The sequence below is a fragment of the Camelus ferus genome, chromosome 11 (genome assembly GCF_009834535.1).
Source record: "Camelus ferus isolate YT-003-E chromosome 11, BCGSAC_Cfer_1.0, whole genome shotgun sequence".
Classification (NCBI taxonomy): Eukaryota; Metazoa; Chordata; class Mammalia; order Artiodactyla; family Camelidae; genus Camelus; species Camelus ferus.
Genome location: NC_045706.1, coordinates 59,542,227 through 59,562,637, shown reverse-complemented (window position 1 = coordinate 59,562,637; position 20,411 = coordinate 59,542,227). Strand labels below are relative to the sequence as shown.

The 20,411-nt window shown below is 50.3% G+C and overlaps 1 protein-coding gene across 4 annotated transcripts in view; it reads right to left on the bottom strand.

Annotated features, from left to right (window-relative positions):
• Positions 1-20,411, bottom strand: part of LDB3 (LIM domain binding 3) — a 61,325-nt gene that overhangs the window by 8,557 nt on the left and 32,357 nt on the right. For 3 of the 4 annotated variants that reach the window (XM_032491629.1, XM_032491624.1, XM_032491625.1), the window contains 5 exons: positions 18,107-18,286; positions 14,384-14,499; positions 8,576-9,020; positions 6,518-6,698; positions 5,771-5,891 (listed from right to left, as the gene is read on the bottom strand). In XM_032491629.1, coding sequence (XP_032347520.1) covers positions 5,771-5,891; positions 6,518-6,698; positions 8,576-9,020; positions 14,384-14,499; positions 18,107-18,286 — 1,043 coding nt within the window. The remainder of the gene's footprint in view (positions 1-5,770; positions 5,892-6,517; positions 6,699-8,575; positions 9,021-14,383; positions 14,500-18,106; positions 18,287-20,411) is intronic. The other variant, XM_032491626.1, reaches the window with a different exon arrangement.

Genomic DNA, 20,411 nt, shown 5'->3' with positions numbered 1-20,411 from the left:
TCATTGGGCATTTGTGTTGGTAATAAATTTTCAAGACTAGAATCAATATTTGAGCTACTTTGTTGGGACGTGTCCCCGTCCCCCGAGCCAGGGAGATAATAATACCAAATATTATTTACATAGTGCTTTACAGTTTGCCGTCCTCACACAGGTGGTATTATTTCCTAGCATCTCAATGTCAAGGTCTATGGAGTAGTTTTCTTTGTACTCCCAGTGGCACGCCTGGCACACAAGTCGGTACCCAACACACAGGAATCGGATGAATGAGTGAACCAGTGAATCAATGAATGGACTTAACCATTGCAAAAATCCCTCGGAGATTGAACTACAATTATTTTCGTTTTGTTTTGTTTTACTTTGTGGTTAATGAAACTGAGGTTCAAAGAGGCGAAGAGCCGAGCCAGAGCCACATGGCTCAGAGGCAGTGTTTCTTCTGCACTCTCTGTAGAAGTCCTCCAGACTCTTCTAGAAAAGATTGACGCCTTTTACAAAGCCTTCATTCCCCTAGAAGTGCACTTGTCTTGCCACAGCTCAGCCACAGTTGGCTTTTTCTAACAGCAATTTTCTGCTCAGATCTTGTAGACAGCCTGCCTGATCACTGTCTCAGACCACCTGCTGAAAGGCAGCATGCTGTGGGGGTTATGAACTTGGATTCTGAAGATAGAAAGGCCTGGGCTCAAATCCCACCTCTATCCAGGAATTGTTCAAATCTGGGGCGAGTGACCTAACTTCTCAGTGCCTCAACTTTCTCATCTTTATAATGGGAATAACTATACTACCTAACTCATGGGGTTGTTATACAGATTAAATAAGATAAGGTATGTGAAGTACTTGGCACAAATTCTCAAAGATTTTGTCTCTCATTTTGAATGTCTTTAAAATGATGAAAGGAGGGAAAGGAACATGATTTGAGCACCTACTATGTGCAGATCCAATATGAGGGCTTTTCTATGTTTCTTGTTTAATCGTCATGGCAGTTCTGTGACAAACTATTATTCTCATTTTAAATATGATGAACCTGGTTGTAGGGATTACTTCAAACAAGCAGTACAGAGCCTGCTGGACCCCAAAGTTCATCCTCTCTCTAGTTACCTATTTGCCATTGAGATTTGATAAGTTCTATCTCTTGCATATTTTTTCCAATGTATGGTTTCCCCTCTGGGGTTGAATTATAGTCTGTCACACAAATGCTCTTATATATACTGCAGTCCATCAATCTTGGTTCTGACAGTATATTTCATTTCTTCAGTAAGCAGAAATCTATCACCCCACCGGAACTAGGAAAACATCATCCTGCTTCTGTTAGAGGGTAACACCTGGTTTATGGTTCACTTGTGCTGTGCTGGAACGTACTGGTCTGGGGTGAGAAGCAGGGCTGTAGGCTAACTCACCTCCACTTGAGGCCAAGCCCTGCACCCCACTTCTGACTTCTCTCTCCTTCTGCCCAGTGGGTCTCCAGATGCCCAGGGTTCCCTCCTCCATCTTCATGCCTCTGTAGGAACCAGGTCCTGGGCTTGGAAAACCTTCCCCTACTTTTTCGAGCTGAATCTCTGGAGTCCCTAGGGCTGCCTTCCTTCTGGAAGACTTCATCCCCATCCCATCTGAGAGAGATGAGATAGACAGCCTTCCTGAGGGCTTCTCTCCCTCCCCATCCATCCATCCATCAATCCATCATCCCTTAACTGTTCATTTATGCACCAGCATATCAAAGGATGATGGGTTTGCTTGAGGTTTTTCAGGACAGAGACCCTCTCCTCTATGCTCAGCACCTTTCACAGGAACTGGTACATATTTGATAGATAAATGATGAATGGGCGAAGACATGTTTCAAAAAAGCTTATTAAATAGTGATTCCTTCTCCTATTGTGCAGCCTATGTTTTTTTCTTTCACAGATTAAGCTCTTAGGATGGCTTGAATTTATTCCCGGAATATCTAGTCCTGTCCACTGATATATTTTTTGGTTTTACACTTGATTCTGTATAATCTGGAGAACTGTCACTTTGTTTCAAAATTTGGTATCACAGGTATGATCCTAATACATAAAAGAAAAGTTAGTATTTTTCCTCTTTTATCCTACAAATGTAGGGGAATGTAACCGGTATTAAACAAAGTTTGTGCAAGGGCCTTTCCCACAGGGAGAGTCATCTAGTTTCTCATTTATGTATCCTTCCTTTATTTCTCCTATTACGTTGACATAATTTTCTTTGACTAACTCTCTTATGCCCCAAGTTGAATTGATAACCCGTATTTAGTGGATTTTAATTGCTATTGTAAAAGGATTTCCATTGATCAAATCATAGATGCTCTGTGTTGAAAAAGGGCTTAGTGCTTTACTAGAACAGTGGTTCTCAAACTTTAGAATCATCTGAAAGGTTCATTAAAAAGCAGATTGCCAGGCCTCACCCCTCAGAGTTTCTGATTCAGCAGATCTGGGGTACAGCCTGAAGACCTGCATTTCTGTCAAGTTCCCAGGTGATGCCGATGCTGCTGGTCTTGGGACCACACTTAGTGACCCCCAAACCTAACTGACTGTCACAATCACTGGGTGGGGGTGGGGCACCCCATGAAATTCTGCTTCTGGAGGTCTGAGAACTTATCTTCTCTGTATCTTTAAAGTTCCCTGGGTGACAGTGATGCCCTGCCAGGCCTGGGCTCTGCTCAGGTGCACACTCATCTGTGAGAAGCTGACCCTCCAACCTCTTTTACTTGCATACAAGATACTATATATAAAAGCATCAGTGCATCACTGCAGCCAACTGAAATCTTTTTGAGTCTAGATCCTATCATTCTGTGTCTTCTTCCAAGTTGTTGCCAAAAATGATGACAAGGTTCTACAGTGAGATACCACCCCACACTCATTAGGATGGCTGCTATCAAAAACAAAACAAAACAAAACAAAACAAAACCAACCCAGGAAATAACAAGTACGGGCAAAGATATAGAGAAACTGGAGCACTTATACACTGTTGGTGGGATTGTAAAATGATGCAGCCACTATGGAAAACACAGAGGTTTGTGGAAGTTCCTTAAAAAATCAAAAATAAAACTATCATATGATCCAGCAATCCCATCTCTAGGCATACACCCAATAAAATTAAAAACACAGTCTTGAAGAGATATTTGCACACCCAGGTTCACAGCAGCATTATTCACAGTAGCTGAGAAGTGGGAGCAGTCCGGGTGTCCATCAACAGATGAGGAGATAAAGTGTGGTAGATTCATGAAATGGAATATTATTCAGCTTTACGAAAGAAAAGAGTCTTGTCATATGCTATAAACATGGATGAACCTTGAGGACATTATGCTAAGAGAAATAAGCCTGTCACAAAAAGATAAATATTGCATGATTCCACTTACATGAGGTTATCTAAAGTAGTCAAATTCATAGAAACAGAAAGTAGAATGGTGGCTGCCAGGGGCTGGGGGAAGAAGGGAAAAGGGGAGTTGTTTAAGTGGTATAAAGTTTCAGATTTACAAGATGAAAAAGTTCTCGAGATCTGTTTCACAATAATGTGAATGTACTTTCTACTGAACTGTACACTTAAAAATGATTATGATGGTAAATTTCATTTTTTTTAAACTTTTAAAAAAGTGTTTTTAATTTAAATTTTTAATTTTTTTTATCTTGGAGGCGAGGTAATTAGATTGATTGATTGATTGATTAATGGAGGTACTGGGGGTTGAACCCAGGACCTTGTGCATGCTGAGCACGTGATCTACCACTGACCTATATACCCTTCCCCACAATGGTAAATTTTATTATTATTTTTTTTAAACCACAGTGACAAAGTCAGAACCAAGCTCAATGTCCCACAGTATAACACTGGGCACCTTCCTCCAGGCCTGACTCTGATATTTTATGTCCAGGGCAGGTTAACCAGCCAGGCTTGGCTTTACCTAACTACTGGATAATCTAGCTCTCCTTTCTTCACCTTGTTCATATCATTGTCACATTCAACAAGGGTACAAAATTTCTAGAGTTCTTTCTAAAATAAAAAGCAGTGTGTTATTTCTTTATTTAAAACATCTCAGTGATCCCCACTGCTTAAGGAAGTGGTTTCAAATGGTGCTCCTTGGAGAGATGTGAGTCCCCTGCACCACTACAGGGATGATGTACGTTGCCCACGTACTTCGGGCAGGTGTTCTGTCAAGAGCTCTGCACGCATGATCTCAGTTAATCCTCACAACAGCCTCTGATGGAGGTGAGTTAGGTGGGGAAGGACTCAGAAAGGGTAAGCGTCTTGTCCACTGTCACCCAGCCAGGAAGTGGGGCCCCTGTAGGCCTTAAGTCAGGGTCTCTCAGGGTGCCTAGGACTGAGGCTAAATCTGCTTTCTTGCTGTCTTCTCTGAACACTGCACCATTCCCTTCCTGGGTCTTCTTACTCAAAACATCATTTTTGAAAATCCTTGTTGGGGGGCTGCTATGGAGAGGAGCAGTGGTAATAGTGGAAATCTATCGTTCTTTCACAAGCCTCAGACACTGACTGTGTTTATCACAAATTATGAAAGTTACAATGCTCTTAGTTGATGAATAACAGCAATTTGTTTTTGGTACAACAGCACTTGTATGAATTACCAGTCATCCCCATTTGCTCATAAGGAGGGAAAGAGATGTATTATTCCCTCCCTTTTACAGATACAGAAACTGAGGTCAGAATGACTGAGTGACTTATTTAAAGTCACTTAGTGAATTTCAGAGCTGACAAGAGAATTCACCGGTACCTCAGAACCCAAGAAGTTTCTTTTATAATTTATGGTAGGGGAAGAAAAGTTTTATTTTGTTTTGCTTTTCCCCTTGAGGAATTAGAATGTTTTCTTCTTTCTGATTTTACAGTAAACTAACTTACTGTGTTTCTCTTTTTGCCCTCAAATTTGCTACCCAGTCACTGCAGCTCTGTTATTCTTCCTAATCAGCATGTTTGCTTTTCCCTCTTCGACTTGGTGCTGATTTGTTAGTTCTATGGTCTTAACTTTCATGTTTATGTTACCTTTGTTGGAACCTGCCTCAAATCCTTATCTGAAAGAGGCAGGCTATGACTAAAGGAGTGTGTGTGTGTGTGTGTGTGAGTGAGTGAGTGAACCAGCCACCACTCTCACAGCTGCCCACCTCTCTAACAGAATGCTTTGTCTTCAGAATTTACCATTTACTCCCAGTTTTAAGATAACATATAGCATTTTGAGGAGAGAGACAAACTGCAAATTCAGACAAGGAGATGACAGACTCTGAAGGAGGTCAAGGTCTGGTAAACATCACAGGATCTGGGAGGGGACTTGCATGTACTTGACAAGTTCGTACTTTCTCTGGTTTAATCTTCACCACAACTCTGTGAGGCAGGTGTCGATTTCCCCCTCTTACAGATGGGGAAAGTGAGGCCCAAAGAAGTTGAGTAATTCACTCAGGGTTACAAAGCCAGCCCGAGGTGGAGCCTGGAACAGAACCTAAGACAATGGCCAGAGCCAAAGCCTCTTCCAACTAGACCTTGTGGTCTCCAAATCAAAATCACCTGAAAGCTTTCCCAAGTGGTCACAAGATGCTAACTTGAGGTCCACATTTTTGGTGCAGGGGAGTTAACAGAGATGGAATGTGTCAAAAAAAAAAAAAAGAAGAAGAAGCTATAGACACTTCCCCACCACTACACACACACACCAGGAAAGTGTGATTCTCCTTTGGAGGCACGTGATGGTCCGATAAGGTGGACGTAGACAGGACTTCCCTGTATCTACCCGCTTCTCCCAGCCTGGGGCCTCCCCACAGCACAGAGGTCCTACCTTTCTCACAGTAGGGCTCCCCATCTTCCATGTGGAAGAGGCTGTTCCCAAAGGGCTTCTTGCAGGCTGCGCAGACGAAGCAGGTGGTGTGCCACGTCTGTCTCAAGGCGTGCATCACTTCCTGGGGAAAGAGCCTCAGCTCAGCACAGAAAGGTCCAGGAGGGAGGACGCAGGCTTGACTTCCACACCAGGCCCCGGCCACTCCTGGAACAACCCATCAGGGAGCAGGGCAGGAGAGCCTAGGAAGCGGGCCTGGGATGCGCCAAGGAAGGCTAGTGGGCGGCAGAGGAGGGGTTCCTACTTGTGGAGCATTTGCTGAGTGCCAGGTTCTGTGTGTGCTTGACTAAGCTGTGATGCTTAACTCTCCCATCAAAGCTGGGAGGCAGGTACATCATGTTACCACCATTTTACCAAAGGGGCATTGAGGGTCAAAGCCACGTGCGGTTCAAGGCCACACGTAGGTGCATGGTGAGCTCAGGCTATGAAGTGATAACTTGCTTTGCAGAAGCTCTGCCACCACTTCAGGCTGTGTGGCCCAGGGATGTAATCACCTCTCGCTTCAAGTTCCCTTGCTCCCTAGTTCATTGGTGGCAAACCAACTCCCTTCTTGGACAGAAGTGGAGCTGTTCTGGGTCTGTTAGCATAGCAACTTCTTGGCTTCCAAATAGGACCCCACAACCTTGGCGGGGAGGAGAGGCTGGCTGGGAAAAAGACACAGGTCAGAGGAGAGGGATGCTGCCTACTGACCCCCATGATCTTGGTGCTGCACTTGGCACAGACCGGGGCAAAGAACTGCTCGTAACACCGCTCGCAGTAAACGTTGTTCTGCTCCTCCACGAAGCACACATCTGCCAGGGAGCTCTTGCAGTAGGCACAGTTGAACTCTTCAGGGTGCCAGGAGCGGCCCATGGCTACCAGGAAGGGGCCCCTGGGGAAGCAGAGAAGAGTACCTCCTAAGGCAGCCCCCGAAGCATAAGATGAGACATTTCAAAACCCCCAACAATATTCATACTTTGACCCTATAACCATGCCTTTTGTGACTGTTCTAATGAAATAATGTGAAATTCAGATAAAGCTCCATGGAAAAAGATTAATTCATTGTTGCATCACTTACAATAAAGAGAAATGGGGAAGGAACTCAAACATTCACTAGCAGGGGACTGGACAAGTATACCACGGAATAGCCATTCAGTTGACTACTGACAATTATGGCAGGAAGAACAATGACCATGGTGCTGATGGTGAACATTTATTAAGCACTTACTCTGCGCCAGGCACCATTCAAGAAGAAATTTGCATTTATTAACATATTTAATTCTGACAACAGTATCCATTTCCAGACAAGGAAACTGAGGCACACAGAACTTAAGTTGTTCAAGCCTATAGGGCTAGCACGGTAGACCCAGGACACAAAACTGGTTCTACTCCCTACACTATTGGTGGGAATGTAACTTGGCGCAGCCACTCTGGAAAACAGTATGGACATTCCTTAAAAAAACTAAAAGTAGAGTTACCATTTGATCCAGCAATCCCAGTCCTGGGCACATATCCAGATAAAACTCTAATTCAGAAAGATACACGCACTCCAGTGTTCATAGCAGCACTATTTACAATAGCCAAGACATGGAAGCAACTTAAATGTCCACAGACAGATGACTGGATACAGAAGTGGGGGTGTATATATACGATAGAATACTACTCAGCCATAAAAAGAGAATGAAATAATGCCATTTGCGGCAACGTGGACGGACCTAGAGATTATCATACTAAGTGAAGTAAGTCAGACAAACACAAATATAGAATCTAAAAAAATGACACAAATGAACTTATTTACAAAACAGAAACAGACTCACAGACATAGAAAACAAACTTATGGTTACCAAAGGGAGAAGGAGGGGAGGGATAAATTGGGAGTTTGGGATGAGCAGATACAAACAACTATATACAGAATAGATAAATAACAAGGTCCTACTGTATAGCACAGAAAACCATATTCAATAGGTTGTTATAATCTAGAATGAAAAAGAATATGAAAAAGAATATGTGTATGTATAACTGAATCACTATGCTGTACACCAGAAGCTAACACAACATTGTAAATCAACTATGCTTCAATTAAAAAAAAAACTGATTCCAGAATAGTAGTCAGAACAATGGAACTGAAGAAACATTTTATATTTCAATTTTTCTGAATCTTCTAATTCTTCTCTAATGAGTATATGCTCCTCTAATGACACTTTATTTTTAAATAAAAGTATATTTTTCATCTATACAAACTCACCCCCTCACACACATGCCATACTATAAACATACTATATTCAAACAAACACCACCCGTGATCCTTGGCTTCTAAGCATGAAATGATGTCTTTTCCTTTTAGTGTGGCAAATGCTCACCAAAGCCCTCAGCAGCACGGGCCCATCTGAGGAAAGACCCAGAAGCAACCCTAAAGGAACGCTGGGTCAAATCTAGCACTGTCAGCCAGCTTGCGACATGCCCAATAAACCTCCCAACCAGGCCTGCAATTCCCAGAACCCGGCCTTAGCCCAAGGGGGCGGGGCTGGGAGCTTCACCCACTTACCTCATGGAATCCTCCCAGCTCCCCGGGGAAGTGGGTGTCACACAGATATGGAAGCGAAAGCTCAGAGAGGGTCAGACCAGATGGCGAGCCAGAGGGACTTGAGACAGCCCTGCATGCAGCCTTCTCCCCGACCCTGCGACCCTGCCCCTGCCCTCCACCCCCCACTGCCCTGCCAGCACCCCAGCACCCCAGCACCCCAGCGCAGAGGCACAGCTGGACCATACCGGATGACGTTGTTGCAGTGGCCACAGAGTGGAGTCCGGCTGCTGGCTGGGAAGCGTTCGGCCCTCTGGACGGTACCCCTGGCAAGGGGGGATACCTGGGGACCCGGTGGCGGTGGGTTGTAGGCAGGCGCCCCTCGGGGCAGGGTCTGCTTGCTGACGGAGGTGGTGCTCTTGCCAGGGGCGAACTTCTGAGAGAAGCTGTCGTCTGTCACCCACGGGGGGCGGCTGGCGGAATCCGCAGAGCCCCCCCCACTGTAGGGTGCAGGGTTATAGCTTGGGGCTGGCGAGGGGGTATAGGCTGGTGCTGGGGAGGGGGAGTAGGTGGGGGCAGGGGAGGGGGTGTAGGTGGGGGCAGGGGAGGGGGTGTAGGCGGGGGCAGGGGAAGGGGTGTAGGGGGTTGGACTGTAATTGGCCCCCAGAGATGGGCTGTAGGTAGATGCAGGCACTGCAAGCCAAAAATACCCCAAGAAAAATGTGTCAGGAATTCATTTCTGCCAACTTCTCCTGCCCCCATCCAGAGAACTGCTAAAGACAATGTCAATATTAGAGGAGCATAATTCCAAGTTTTACAGGAGGCACATCCCTGAACTCCTTGACGGCCTGGATTTGAATTTGCAAGCAGGGAGCCAAGAGAGATAAAGAGCCACCAGAGCAGAGCCCTTGGGAGCTGGGACAGGGCCGGGAAGGGATGGAGCTATAAATATCCACAGCTGTGCGGGGTGGGGCTGGCCAGGCTTTGGCTGCCAGAGGCCTGCAGGAGACAGGCAGTGGGGGCAGGGGTGCCGGGCAAGGCTCATATCTGGATCCCCTGGGCCAGGAAGAGGGTGGGGGTGGGTCAGCATGGCCTTAACTAGAAGATGCTTTTGGTTGCACTCTGACCACTGATTTGACAGCTGAAATGCCTCAGTCGCATGCGTTTGCTGAACCTGGACCGAGTCCAGCCTTCAGGACAAAGCACGTGACTGGGCACTTAGTTTTTCAGGTTCAGGTTTCTGGTTTAGCTACAATTGTTTTCTTGAAAAACAGCTTGGTGTGATTTGTACTGAGGGGAAATTCCATCTTGGTTTGATTGGGGTGGTGGGTCTCGAGGAGTCATTCAGAGGGAACCTGGACAGAGATGCTAGGGTGACGGAGCCCAGGTCGAGCTGCTCCCTCAGCCTATGGCTGCCTCTGCGGGACCCATGCTCTCCCACACCACTTTGGTGGAAACTGAGTGTGACCAAGGAAGCCAGAGGATAGGAGGAGAACGCACTGCCCCGCTTCTGGAACGCCCCCTCCTCCAGCTCACTGAGAGCTGGAAACCTTTTTAGGGCAGCGCCACAAAGGACCATAGCAGCTGCCCACCCAAAGCTCTGAGAGGCCTGGACCCTCCAGACCCAGTTTCTAAGTTCTGCTGCCTCCCATTGCGAAGCCAGCAGGGCAGACCCAGCTGCGTCCGGCACACATAGTCCAGCTAGCCTCCCCTTCTAGGAAGAGAGGTTCCAGAAACCTCACCGCAGCTCAGTCTCCTTCTCTGGGAAGAGGCCTCATTCCTCCCATCCTAGGAAGGAGTCCAGGGCAGCCTCCCTCCCCATTCCTGAGTCTGGCCTGGTGAATGGACTATGCTGATGGGGGCTGAGACAGCCCCCACAGGCTCCAGCCTGGAAAGGAAGGTTGGTCTTAGGGCTGAAGTTCCCAGCCTGGCCTCTGGTCTCTCCCATCTGGTTCCCCTGGACTACTTTGGGTGGCCTGTGGCCTACTGCTCCAGCTCTGTACCCTCTGCTCTCAGATGACGGGCCCTTCAGAGCTAGGTAACATGGAGACCCAGTGCTGGGAATGGGTAGAGACCAGGCCTGTGTTACTGAAAGCAGAAGGAGTAAAACCCTCCACAGCCCTGCCCCGGAGCCATCCCAGGAGTGAGGCTGGCTTCCAGAAGTAAAACCTTCTCCATAAGGAATCCTCTTCCCACTTACTAAGAAGGTAGACTAGGCATATAACAGGTCATCTGGGTTAGTCTCCTTTACAGCTGAGGTCACCGAGGCTCAGACAGAGCCAGTAAGTGGCAGAGTGAGTCTCCAAAACCATTCTTTCTGCTACCCTAAGCTGTCTCTATAAAAAACATGAATCCCATTTCCAGAAAATTTTGGTGCACGGTGTTATGGAGGAGTAGCTGTCAGCCTGGAGGAGGCCGGGTGCTCTGGCATGCAGCATGGCCACCAAGAGCCCTGGGTTCAGATCCCAGCTCTACTACATCCTGACTGTGTGTCCGTGCGCAAGTTCCTTAACATGTCTAGGCCTGAATTTCCTTGCCTAAAAATGGCAATAATAATTCTTGGTACCTCATGGGGTTGTTATGAGGATTAAGGGAGGGAGATAAGAACTATAAAAGCTTAGCCTAGTACCTAGCACTGTGCATGGGTCACTAAGTGTTAGTGAGGATGGTGAGGATAGGGACTCTGGTGTCCAGATGAACTGTCAGCTCATCTCACAGCATGATGGTCACCTGGGGGAGTCTGGCCCAGGGAGACTGTGGGATGTGGGGGGTAGGAGATATGACATCCTGAGATCAGATAACCTGGGACTGAGTCTGCTCACCAGTGGTGGTATGTATGACACCCCTGCCTGCCTCACAGGGTGGGGACCTACTGGAGTGACATGTTGTGCGCACTCTGTAAACTTGTGAAGCCCGTATTTGAAGTATAGTCACCCTCCCTAACAACCTTGCATAGCTCCCAAGGGCCTGAAGCAGAGGGTCTCACAATGCTAGGGGCAGGGGTTATGTGGGGAATGCCAGCAGGGAGGGGATGGGGGGAGAGATGATCCAGCAGAACTTCAGAGCAGCTTCATTCCTCTCTGTTATGTATAATAGGGTTCTGGGCAAGCTTTTATTTCCTATTTAAAGTGGGGGATCTCGGCTAAAAGGGATTAATCCTGTGTGGTCCAATACATAGCCCTATGTGGCCATTAAGCACCTGAAATGTGGCAGTCTGAACTGAGACTCCCTATAGGATAAAATACACACCAGGTTTTGAAGACAATACAAGAAAGTAAAATGTCTCATTAAGAAGAATTTTATGTTGATTAAATACTGAAATGATTATTGAGTTAAAAAATATATTAATTTCACCTGCTCCTTTTTACTGTTTTAAAAATATGGCTACTAGTGCTGTCCTATTCAGAACAACAGTTACCAACTACAGACTGCTTCCCCATGCCAGGCCCTTTATACACATTGTTTCATGTAATACTGGCTACAATCCAATGAGGCAGAAAATATTTTCAAGTCCATTTTACCCATGAGGAATTGAGACTTGAAGAGCTTAAGTGACTACCTCAGAGTTAGGGAGCTAGTGAACAACCTAGCTGAAACTGGAGCTCAGGCAGCAAGCTGGCTTCAACTCCAGATCTCCTGCTTAAGCACTCTCTAGGCAGCAAAACAGGCTTTAGCACGCCCCTTCCAAATCGGGCCCTTGCCCACTTTTCCAGCTTCCCTCCAGCAACACTAACCCTACTCCCTCTGCCTGGCAGCCATTCTCTTCCCTCCTCTGGACGGCCTTCCAGACTCCATGATCCACCCCTCTCTTCTAAACTCCTACAACACGAAGTTTTCCAGCAGGTCAGAGGCACGCGGGCATCTGGGCTGTGGGTGGGCTGCTTCCTTGCCCAGGGCTAGGGCCTTCCCTCCCTGGAGGGCTCCCCTCGGCCACCTCGTCCCGCGTGAGGACGGGGTGGGGGGCGCAGGGAGCAGCTGCTCCTCATTCCCTTCCTTTTGCGCCCTTCAGCCCGGCTGGCCGCGCCACCTTCGACGTGCCAGGATTGAGACTTGACATCCCATCTCGGAGCCCGCGGCTGTTGCTATTTCTGCCTGACGGAATGAAGCCCGTCCAAATTAGAAGGTGATATTTCATCTCTAATTGGCAAGTTCAAAAGGCCCCTATCGCACTCGGTGGCTCGGGAATGTGTAATTAAACAAGGTGATTTCTGACTCATTCCAGGTCGGGCCCAGCTCCCGCGAGCGCCCGGCCCCCGCCCGGCCGGCGGGTCGACGTGGCCTCCCCCGATCCTCCCCGGGCCCCGCCGCCCACGGCCCCCTCCCGGGCCCCAGGTGCTACGGGGAGCGGCCGCCCAGCCTCCGCGCCGGCGATAAGATCCGGGCTGCGAACGCCGCTCTCGGCCTGGAGGAGCTCCCACGGGGAGCTCCCGCTCCGCACACGGGCTCCCTGCCCTCCCCGGGTCCCGGGGTCGGCTGAGGATAGGAGGGGAGGGGGCCCGGGCCCACGATCCCCATTTCTCCCCGGGCCGCCTGCCAGCCGCCCCGGGCCCCCACCCCCAGGAGAGGGGGCGGAGGCAGGCCGGCTCCAGCGCGCGCCCTCCCGGCCGCCTCCTTCCCTCCAGGCAGGAATGAGTTAACGTCTGCACGGTCTGGGAACTCGGCGGGGGCCCACGATCCCGGGGCTCCGGCACGTCTCGCCTGTCAGGGCTCCAGCCCCGGAAGGAGGAGAAGGGCGCCGGGTCGGCCCCGAGATGCACGGCCCAGGAGCCCTGCCGCCCCCTGGCGGGCCTGCCGAGGAAAGCCGGCGGCCGCGGCGGGGGCGCCGAAGCCCGGGGCCCGCCCCGGAAGATGCCCAGAAGGACCCGTCTGGGAGGGAGAGCCCGTGTAGGCGCGGAAATGCCCTCCCTGCGCCCCCACAGAGCCTCACTCCACCCGCCGCTACTCATCCAGACTCCTTTCCACCATCCCTCCTGTGTTCCTTATCCCCGCAGGGCAGCTTCCTCTAGCTCCATATAAGATTTTCACCATTGCAGACCGCTGCAAATTGCTCCCTAATCCTGCGGATTTTTAATCTCAGAATTTGTGTACCTGCCTCTGAAAGGACAGAGAAGGGCACCTCCTGTGTGCCAAGCACTCTGCTGGATGCTTCATTTCATCCCCAGAGCACCAGGTGTACATAGCATCATGCCTATTTTTCAAATGAGGAAGTTCAGGCCCGGGAGATGAAGTTCTTTGCCTTAGACAGCAGAATGGGCCCTGGCACGGGAGTCTGATGTTAAAGCCAGTTCTTCCACCCACACTCAACGCTACTGTCAGAGTTTTATAAAACAGAGGGCTGCCCTATACATCAAGTCAGCTCCCCGGAGCAAGGGCCTTCCTGCCTCAGTCCCTGTCTTAGCTTCACTGAGGTTCACATCTGGGAGAAGGTGGGGTGTACGCCAGCCTGAGAATTGCCTTTGAGCTCTGGGGAGAGGCCCAATTCTGCCTAGGGAAAAGGGGACCCTAGGCATGATGAGAATGGGGTCTAGAGAAATGGAAGAGACAGCCAGTGAGCCCAGCCACCGGCAGCCCCTGTGCAGGCCCCTCTTTTACTTGTCACATGCTCTCCATGCCTCTAGTTAGCCTCAGCTGAGGAGACCGAAGACCATACAGGTGAGCAGCTTGCTCAACGTCACAACATGATGCAGTAGGTCTGTCCGAAGCCCGTGGCATTTTGTTATAGCTGTCTGTCCTCTGGCTTGAACCAGATCCAGACTCCTGGAGGAACAAGCCCCTCTGCTTTAAACCCTCTCTTCCTCACTAGGAACTTGGAAATCCCCAGGAGGAATGCCCTCTTCCTGGAAGCTGGGAGGCTCCATCCTTGCCTGGCACTGCCCACCTGTTTCCCCAGGGCCAGAGGCAGCTTCCATGGGATTCTGACCCACAGCTGGAGGAAGGAGGGCTGAACCTCATTAACACAGCCTCATTAACCACCATCCTTCAGGGGATGTGGCCTTGCAGCTGACCCCTGGAGCCCGCCCCCAGCCTAAACAGCCTCCCCTCCCTCTGCCTCTCACCTGGCTGGTAGACAGAAGGCCGGATGCTGGCAGTAGTGACAACTCGGGGCTTGGGTGCAGGGGCAGCTGGGGCCTCACTGTACGTATGGGCAGCAGATGCTGGAGAAGCCTGGGGCCTGGAACCAAGGGGGAAAGAGTTAGAGTTAGCAGCGAGAAGGACAGCCCTACCTGGGCCCTGGGGCCTGGAGCAAGTTGGCTCCCCGATCTTTAAGGAACTTTTGGAAGGAGGAAACCTGACAAAGATGTCCCTGGAGGAGCTCCCGGAGGCTGTGAAGGGAAGACCAAGGAGGTCTTAGAGGGGAGGAAGCTGCTCCTTAGGTGCTGAGTCTTGCTGAGTCTGGTTAGAGCAGCAGAGACAACTTGAGAAATACTGCCCACTGCTGGTGCCACCGCCTTAGGACAGAAGGAGGAAAGCCACCAGCCAGCCAGGAGGATGCCTGGAAAACCCTTTACCCCCTGGGGAGAGCACCCCACCCTCCCACCGTGGGGCTCAGGGGGCAGAGGTAGGAGAGAGGAGAGATGGAGATGATCTGAGCTACCCTACTCCCTCCACCTCCTGACCTTCAGGAGCACCTCACAGCCTCAGACCACCTGGCCCCTCCCCACCCTCTCTATTGTTGCCTGGAGGGAGCTGCGCAGTCTCAGGTTTGGGGCAAGAGTCCTCCAGGGCGGGGTCATGGGAAGCCAGGGTTCCCCCACCCCCGCCCCATCAACCGCCCCTCCCCGCAGACTTCTCTTCCCTGTAGAATTCCTATTGCCTTCCTCCCACTGGGTTAGCTGCCAAGAGGCCTAAAGCAGCCTTTTTCCCACTTGTGACCCAGAGACCATGGGACCAAAGAGATGGGAAAAAATGTCCCAGTTCTTGGCCTCAGGAAATGCTGTGCTTGGCCTCTCCTCTTAGACTGCTGAATGCTCCAAGAACTCCTGCAGTTAAGCAGCTTGTTACACTTTGTCAGATCCAGTGCTTCCCAATTCCATTTGTCTGTGAAACCCCTTTGCTTTTTTTCATTTAAAACTAATGAATATCCTGTTGATTCTTATTTTGTGGTTGGCTTTATTCCTTTGATAACTATATAAGTTTAAAAAGCTAAAGCTCTTTAACTGTTCTTAGAAACAATGATCAGTACATATATGTAAAGTAAAAAAAAGCACAGTGTATCGTATATATATATATATATATACATATTTACATGCAATATATTGTATACGTGCAGTCAAATTGTAACAATTCTACCTAATAAAACTGAAAAAAAAAAAGCTAACAAATACTTTACAAAACACGTCCCTGGTTTCTCCCTGCATCTTTCAGATCCTAATGGGGGCGACATGGCCACACCCAGAGCAAATGGGGCATTGATGGGGGTGCTGGAGAAGTGAGCCCCTGGCAGCCCATGGCTTCCTGCCTTCCTTCCACCTGTTGCTCACAGGCTCAGGGCCTGCCCATCTCTGCTGGGCAGAGTCAGAGGATAAGGGAGTCTATTCCTCTCTAGGGCTCTGGGAGGAGGTGGCCCTGAGCTAAGAACCCACTGCCAGGCTCCTAAGGGGATCCAGAGGGGCCTGTGGTGCTGCCTCAGTCAATTAGAGGTAGAATGAGCCTCAAAGAGCCAGTGTCCCAGAACTGGGGGCGGTGTGCAGACTTGCCCTGCCAAGTTGCCTTGTTTCTGGATGAGTGAGGACATTGTCTCCCTTCCCTGGGCCTGCCTGCCCTTCTCTGATATGCCTCTGTTAAGACCAATGGAGCAGGAGCCTTCGTGGAAGAGAAAGAGGCTGTGTCCAAGGGGTGCCCAGCTTCCACTGTGGTGGGAGAAGGCCAGGGGTCAGTGGGTCTTAACCAGACTCTCCCACCAGTGGAGGATGCTCTCCCAGCATCCCAGGAGCCATGGGTCCTGTGTCAGGGATTGGTGCTGGGGGAACAAGCAGAGGCTTAAGATATCCATCAAGGATTCTGGGACCACATGCTCAGTGTCCATTTACCTCCCACTGGCTCCCTCCAGCTCCATCCCAGCCCGTGTGCATGGAGGGAGGTGGCTGGGCCCAGAGTGTGGTCCCCTGACTCCTTCTGCTCTAGCCTGATGCTGGGAGCCCTCCAGGCCCTTCTCCGACCTCCATTCAGGCCTCACACCTCTTTGCAAGGTGAAGCAAAGGAAGGGTTTGCCCTGCTGAGGGAGCCCTGGGGGTCCCAGGACATGGAGGCCTGGAGCATGGTGCTGGGGCAGGACTGGGGCCCTGGGGATGAGGCAAGACCATCCACGGGGACCCCATCCTCTCAAGCCCCCACTTCAAACCAGGGAGGTATCTTCCCACTGGACAAGAGGGACATTTCTTACCCCCCTCAAAGTTTCTTTGTTGTGCCAGGAGCAAGGCCCTTACCTGAAGGGATTCTGGGGTGCAGAAGGGAAGCAGCTTGCTAAATGTCCCCAGGAAGGGGGATGTGACGACCCCTGGAAGCCATGGCCGGGCTCACCCTTGGTGGTTGAGTTGAGCTGGGGAAAGGCTGGGCCTGGCACCACCTGGGTCACTGTGAAGCCTGGGGGTAGGTGCGAGGCACACAGGCCACTCTGTTCACCCTTCCTCTGCCTCAGGCTGCCCCAGGGAACTATGCACCCTGACCCAGAGGTGTGTCCTCTCCAGCAAAACCCTGGGAAGGGAGTGTGGGAGACTGGGAAAGCTGGCTCTGACCCTGAACACCAACTTGGCAGCTGGGCCTGCCCGGCCTGTTACACTACCTGGCTGCTCCAGAATGACCTGTCCAGCCCATCCCCTCTGCCTCCCCGCACCTCCCCGTACCCTTTTCAACACCGCCTCCCCTGCCTTTGCTGAGTATCCAGGAGGGCAGGCAGGAGTGCAGTGACTTGCAGTACTTGAGAGCATTTTATGTGCTAGGTGTTTTAGGTACACTTTTTCTATCCCGACCCTATAAAAGAGTCATTGCATTCACCATCTTTACAGGTGAGGAAACTGAGATTCAGAGGAATGAAGTCACTTTCTGAAGGTTACAGACAGTAAGTGGTAGAGTGGAGATGTCAGTCCCACTCCACCAGGTGCCTCCGGAGGTAGCATGCTTCTCCATCAGGAGAAGGGGGTTGGGGGGCTATAGCTCAGTGGTAGAGTGTGTGCATGAGGTCCTGGGTTCAATCCCCAGTACCGCCATCAAAAAAATAAATATACCTAATTACCCAACCCCCCAAAGTTTTCTTAAATGTTTATTAAAAAAAAGAGAGAGAGAGAGAGAGAGGAGAGGGTAAGGGACGAGGGCAAGGTAGTTCCTAAATATCTGACTAAATCTGACCTACCTTCAGTGCCCAGGTCAACACTCCCTCCTCCATGGAGGCTTCCTTGATTTCCTTTCCTGCAGTCCCAGCTCCCGGAACACAGGCTTTCCACACAGCCTCCCTTTGTTACCTAACTTTGTGTGTGTGTGTGTGTGTGTGTGTGTGTGTGTGTGTGAGACTTTACCCCTTTGCCTAGAGCATGTGCCCCAGGGGCAGGGTGACACCTCTGCCTCTGTCCTCAATCACACTGTGCACTTCCCTGAAATGCACCCCCCCCCCCGCTTCCCTTTCATGCTCAGCACCAAGCAGTGCTTTCTCAGGACCCTGGGGCCCTAATCACCTTGCATGGGCCTTTCTGAGGGCCGGACACAGCTGCCGACAGATGGGCCCAGGGGAGGCCTCTCCTGCCTCCCTTTCCCGCCGTCAGGGCGGGCACCTGTGGGCCAGTTACCTTGGACTGTCCGCACGGCTTGAGGCAGGGGCTGTGACAGAGGCGGTGGCAGCATGGGCAGCGGCTGTGGCCAGGGGTGGCGAGGCTGTGCTGGGAGAGGCAGCAGCAGGCGGCTGGGCAGAAGCGGGCAGCGGGGTGGCGGCCTGGCTGGTGCACACTGGAGCATGCTCAATAGGGGTGCTGACGAGGCGGACCGAGAAAGATAACAGGTCAAGGGCGCCCCTTCGCAGCAGGGCGGTGGCTGCAGCAGAGGCGGGCTGGGTGGAAGGTACCAGCCTTACTGCAAACAGAGCAGGATCTTCCAGAAGGCCTGTCCCCAGGCTCAGGCAAAGAGCACCAACCTCTACCCTTGGAGCCCAAGAAGGAAAGGCTCAGACCACAGAGAGGATCACAAGTCACATCAAAAATATTCTCAAGCCTCGTGAGATTCCCCCACCGCCCTCGCCCCACCCATTTTTGTGTATTTCCTAATTTGTCTTTCTCAATGTGCATTATAAAAACACAGTGTGGTCAAAAAATAGACCGAATTATCCACCAAGGTTTCTCCCCCATCCTGTTTTCCTTTCTTTCACCCTTTCCCATTTAGTCTGGGGCATGCATTGTCTTTGAGAAGGCATGATACAATGGAAAAAGCAGAGGTAAGATATTTTGTTGTCAAGGGCTTAAGCTCTGGAGTTGTGAGAGCCTTTAAGGCTGCAAAGGACTCAAGGCACAGATGGTACACTTGGAAGATGGGTGCAATCTACCATGCCAGGCAGATCAAGGTTATCTGGACCAAAGAGGGGGCAGCGTGGCATGGGGGATTCAAGAGTAGAGGCAGCTGTGTCCCCTTTCTGGGTAAACCCTGGGGAAGCGGCAGGACTCCAGGGTCCCCTATGCCCATCCATGTTCATGGTGAAGGGGCAGGCAGACCTGAGGCGGCTCAAAGATCTGCAGGCCATCCTGTGGCCTGGGGGCTGCAGAGGGTTTCCCACACACCTGACAGTGACACGGACATAGTCTTGAGCACCTGCACATCTGAAAGTCTCTAATTGGGAACAGCGAGGTGACTGCTCTGCCAATATGGACCAGTGTGACCAGACAGGATGGGGATATCCCAGTAGATGCCAGCACAGGTTGACTGTGATCAAGGACCAGGTGCCCAGACTCCCCACCCCACCCGCCTTGGCATTCTATAAGCCCCTCTTCCCCAAAACCACTCCAGGCAAGAGAGGAGCATCAGAGCCTGGGGTCAATGGGGTTAGATTTCTGGCATCTGTAAAATGAGGCAGAGAATAACGATTAAATTACAGGAAAGCAAAGAAACATACATTATTTACTCATTTGGGTTGTTGGACTGAGATTTGTACTCGCGATAATAACAACAGGACACTGCAACCCCTTTAAGGGGAGAATGACTTTCCTCATGCTATGAAATTCATTTACTGACCTCCTACTATGTGCCAGGCATATGTCTTTAATCACAAGGCCCTCTGAGGTAGGTACTGTTGATGCTTTTTAGTAGGCAAAGGAATAGAGATAAGAGAGTTCAATTGCTTGAGCTCCCAGAACTTATCGGTAGAGACAGCAGCATGTGACTGAGGCATGTGGATTATGAAGCCTTCCCCAGTACCCCAAGTGGCCCCTCATTAAGGAAGAAAGAACCTTCTTCTTGAGATCAGTCAAGTAGAATCTTTCTCCAACAAAAGGCACTATTCTTACATGAAAAAACTTAGAACAGTAATCTTCCTTCCATGAGTGCTTACCATACACCAGGCTTGCACACAACAGCTGTCTAAGTGGTAGTTCATTATTGCATTTGATCCTTTCAGCCTCGCTGGACGATTGGTATCAAGATCCTCATTTTACAGATGAAGAACCTGAGGTCCGGAAAGATCTGAATCTCTGCTAAAACTTCACACTGCTGCCAAATGGCAGAGATGGGTATGATCCCTAACCACTGCAACACTTCTCAGAATTTAATATGCAGGCATATCGCCCGGGCATCTTGTTAAAGTGCGGCTTCTGGTTCAGCAGGTGTGGGGCAGGGCTGAGAGTCTGCCGTTCTAACAAGCTCTCAGGTGATGCTGATGCTGCTGGTCCATGGACCACACTTTGAGTAGCAAGGTGCTACGGAGGTCTCTCCCAGATAGGGCTGCCTGGTTACCAAAAGCATCATGTGAGCTATTTACCAAAGCAACACAACGTGCTCTCCTCCATCCAGTGAGACGTAAGGTAGAGAAAGGCATGAAATAGCATGAAAGGGTCAGGGAAGAAGAGAGCTGGAAAAGAGGCCAGGCTGTGGGTTGACTGTCCCACAAGAGGG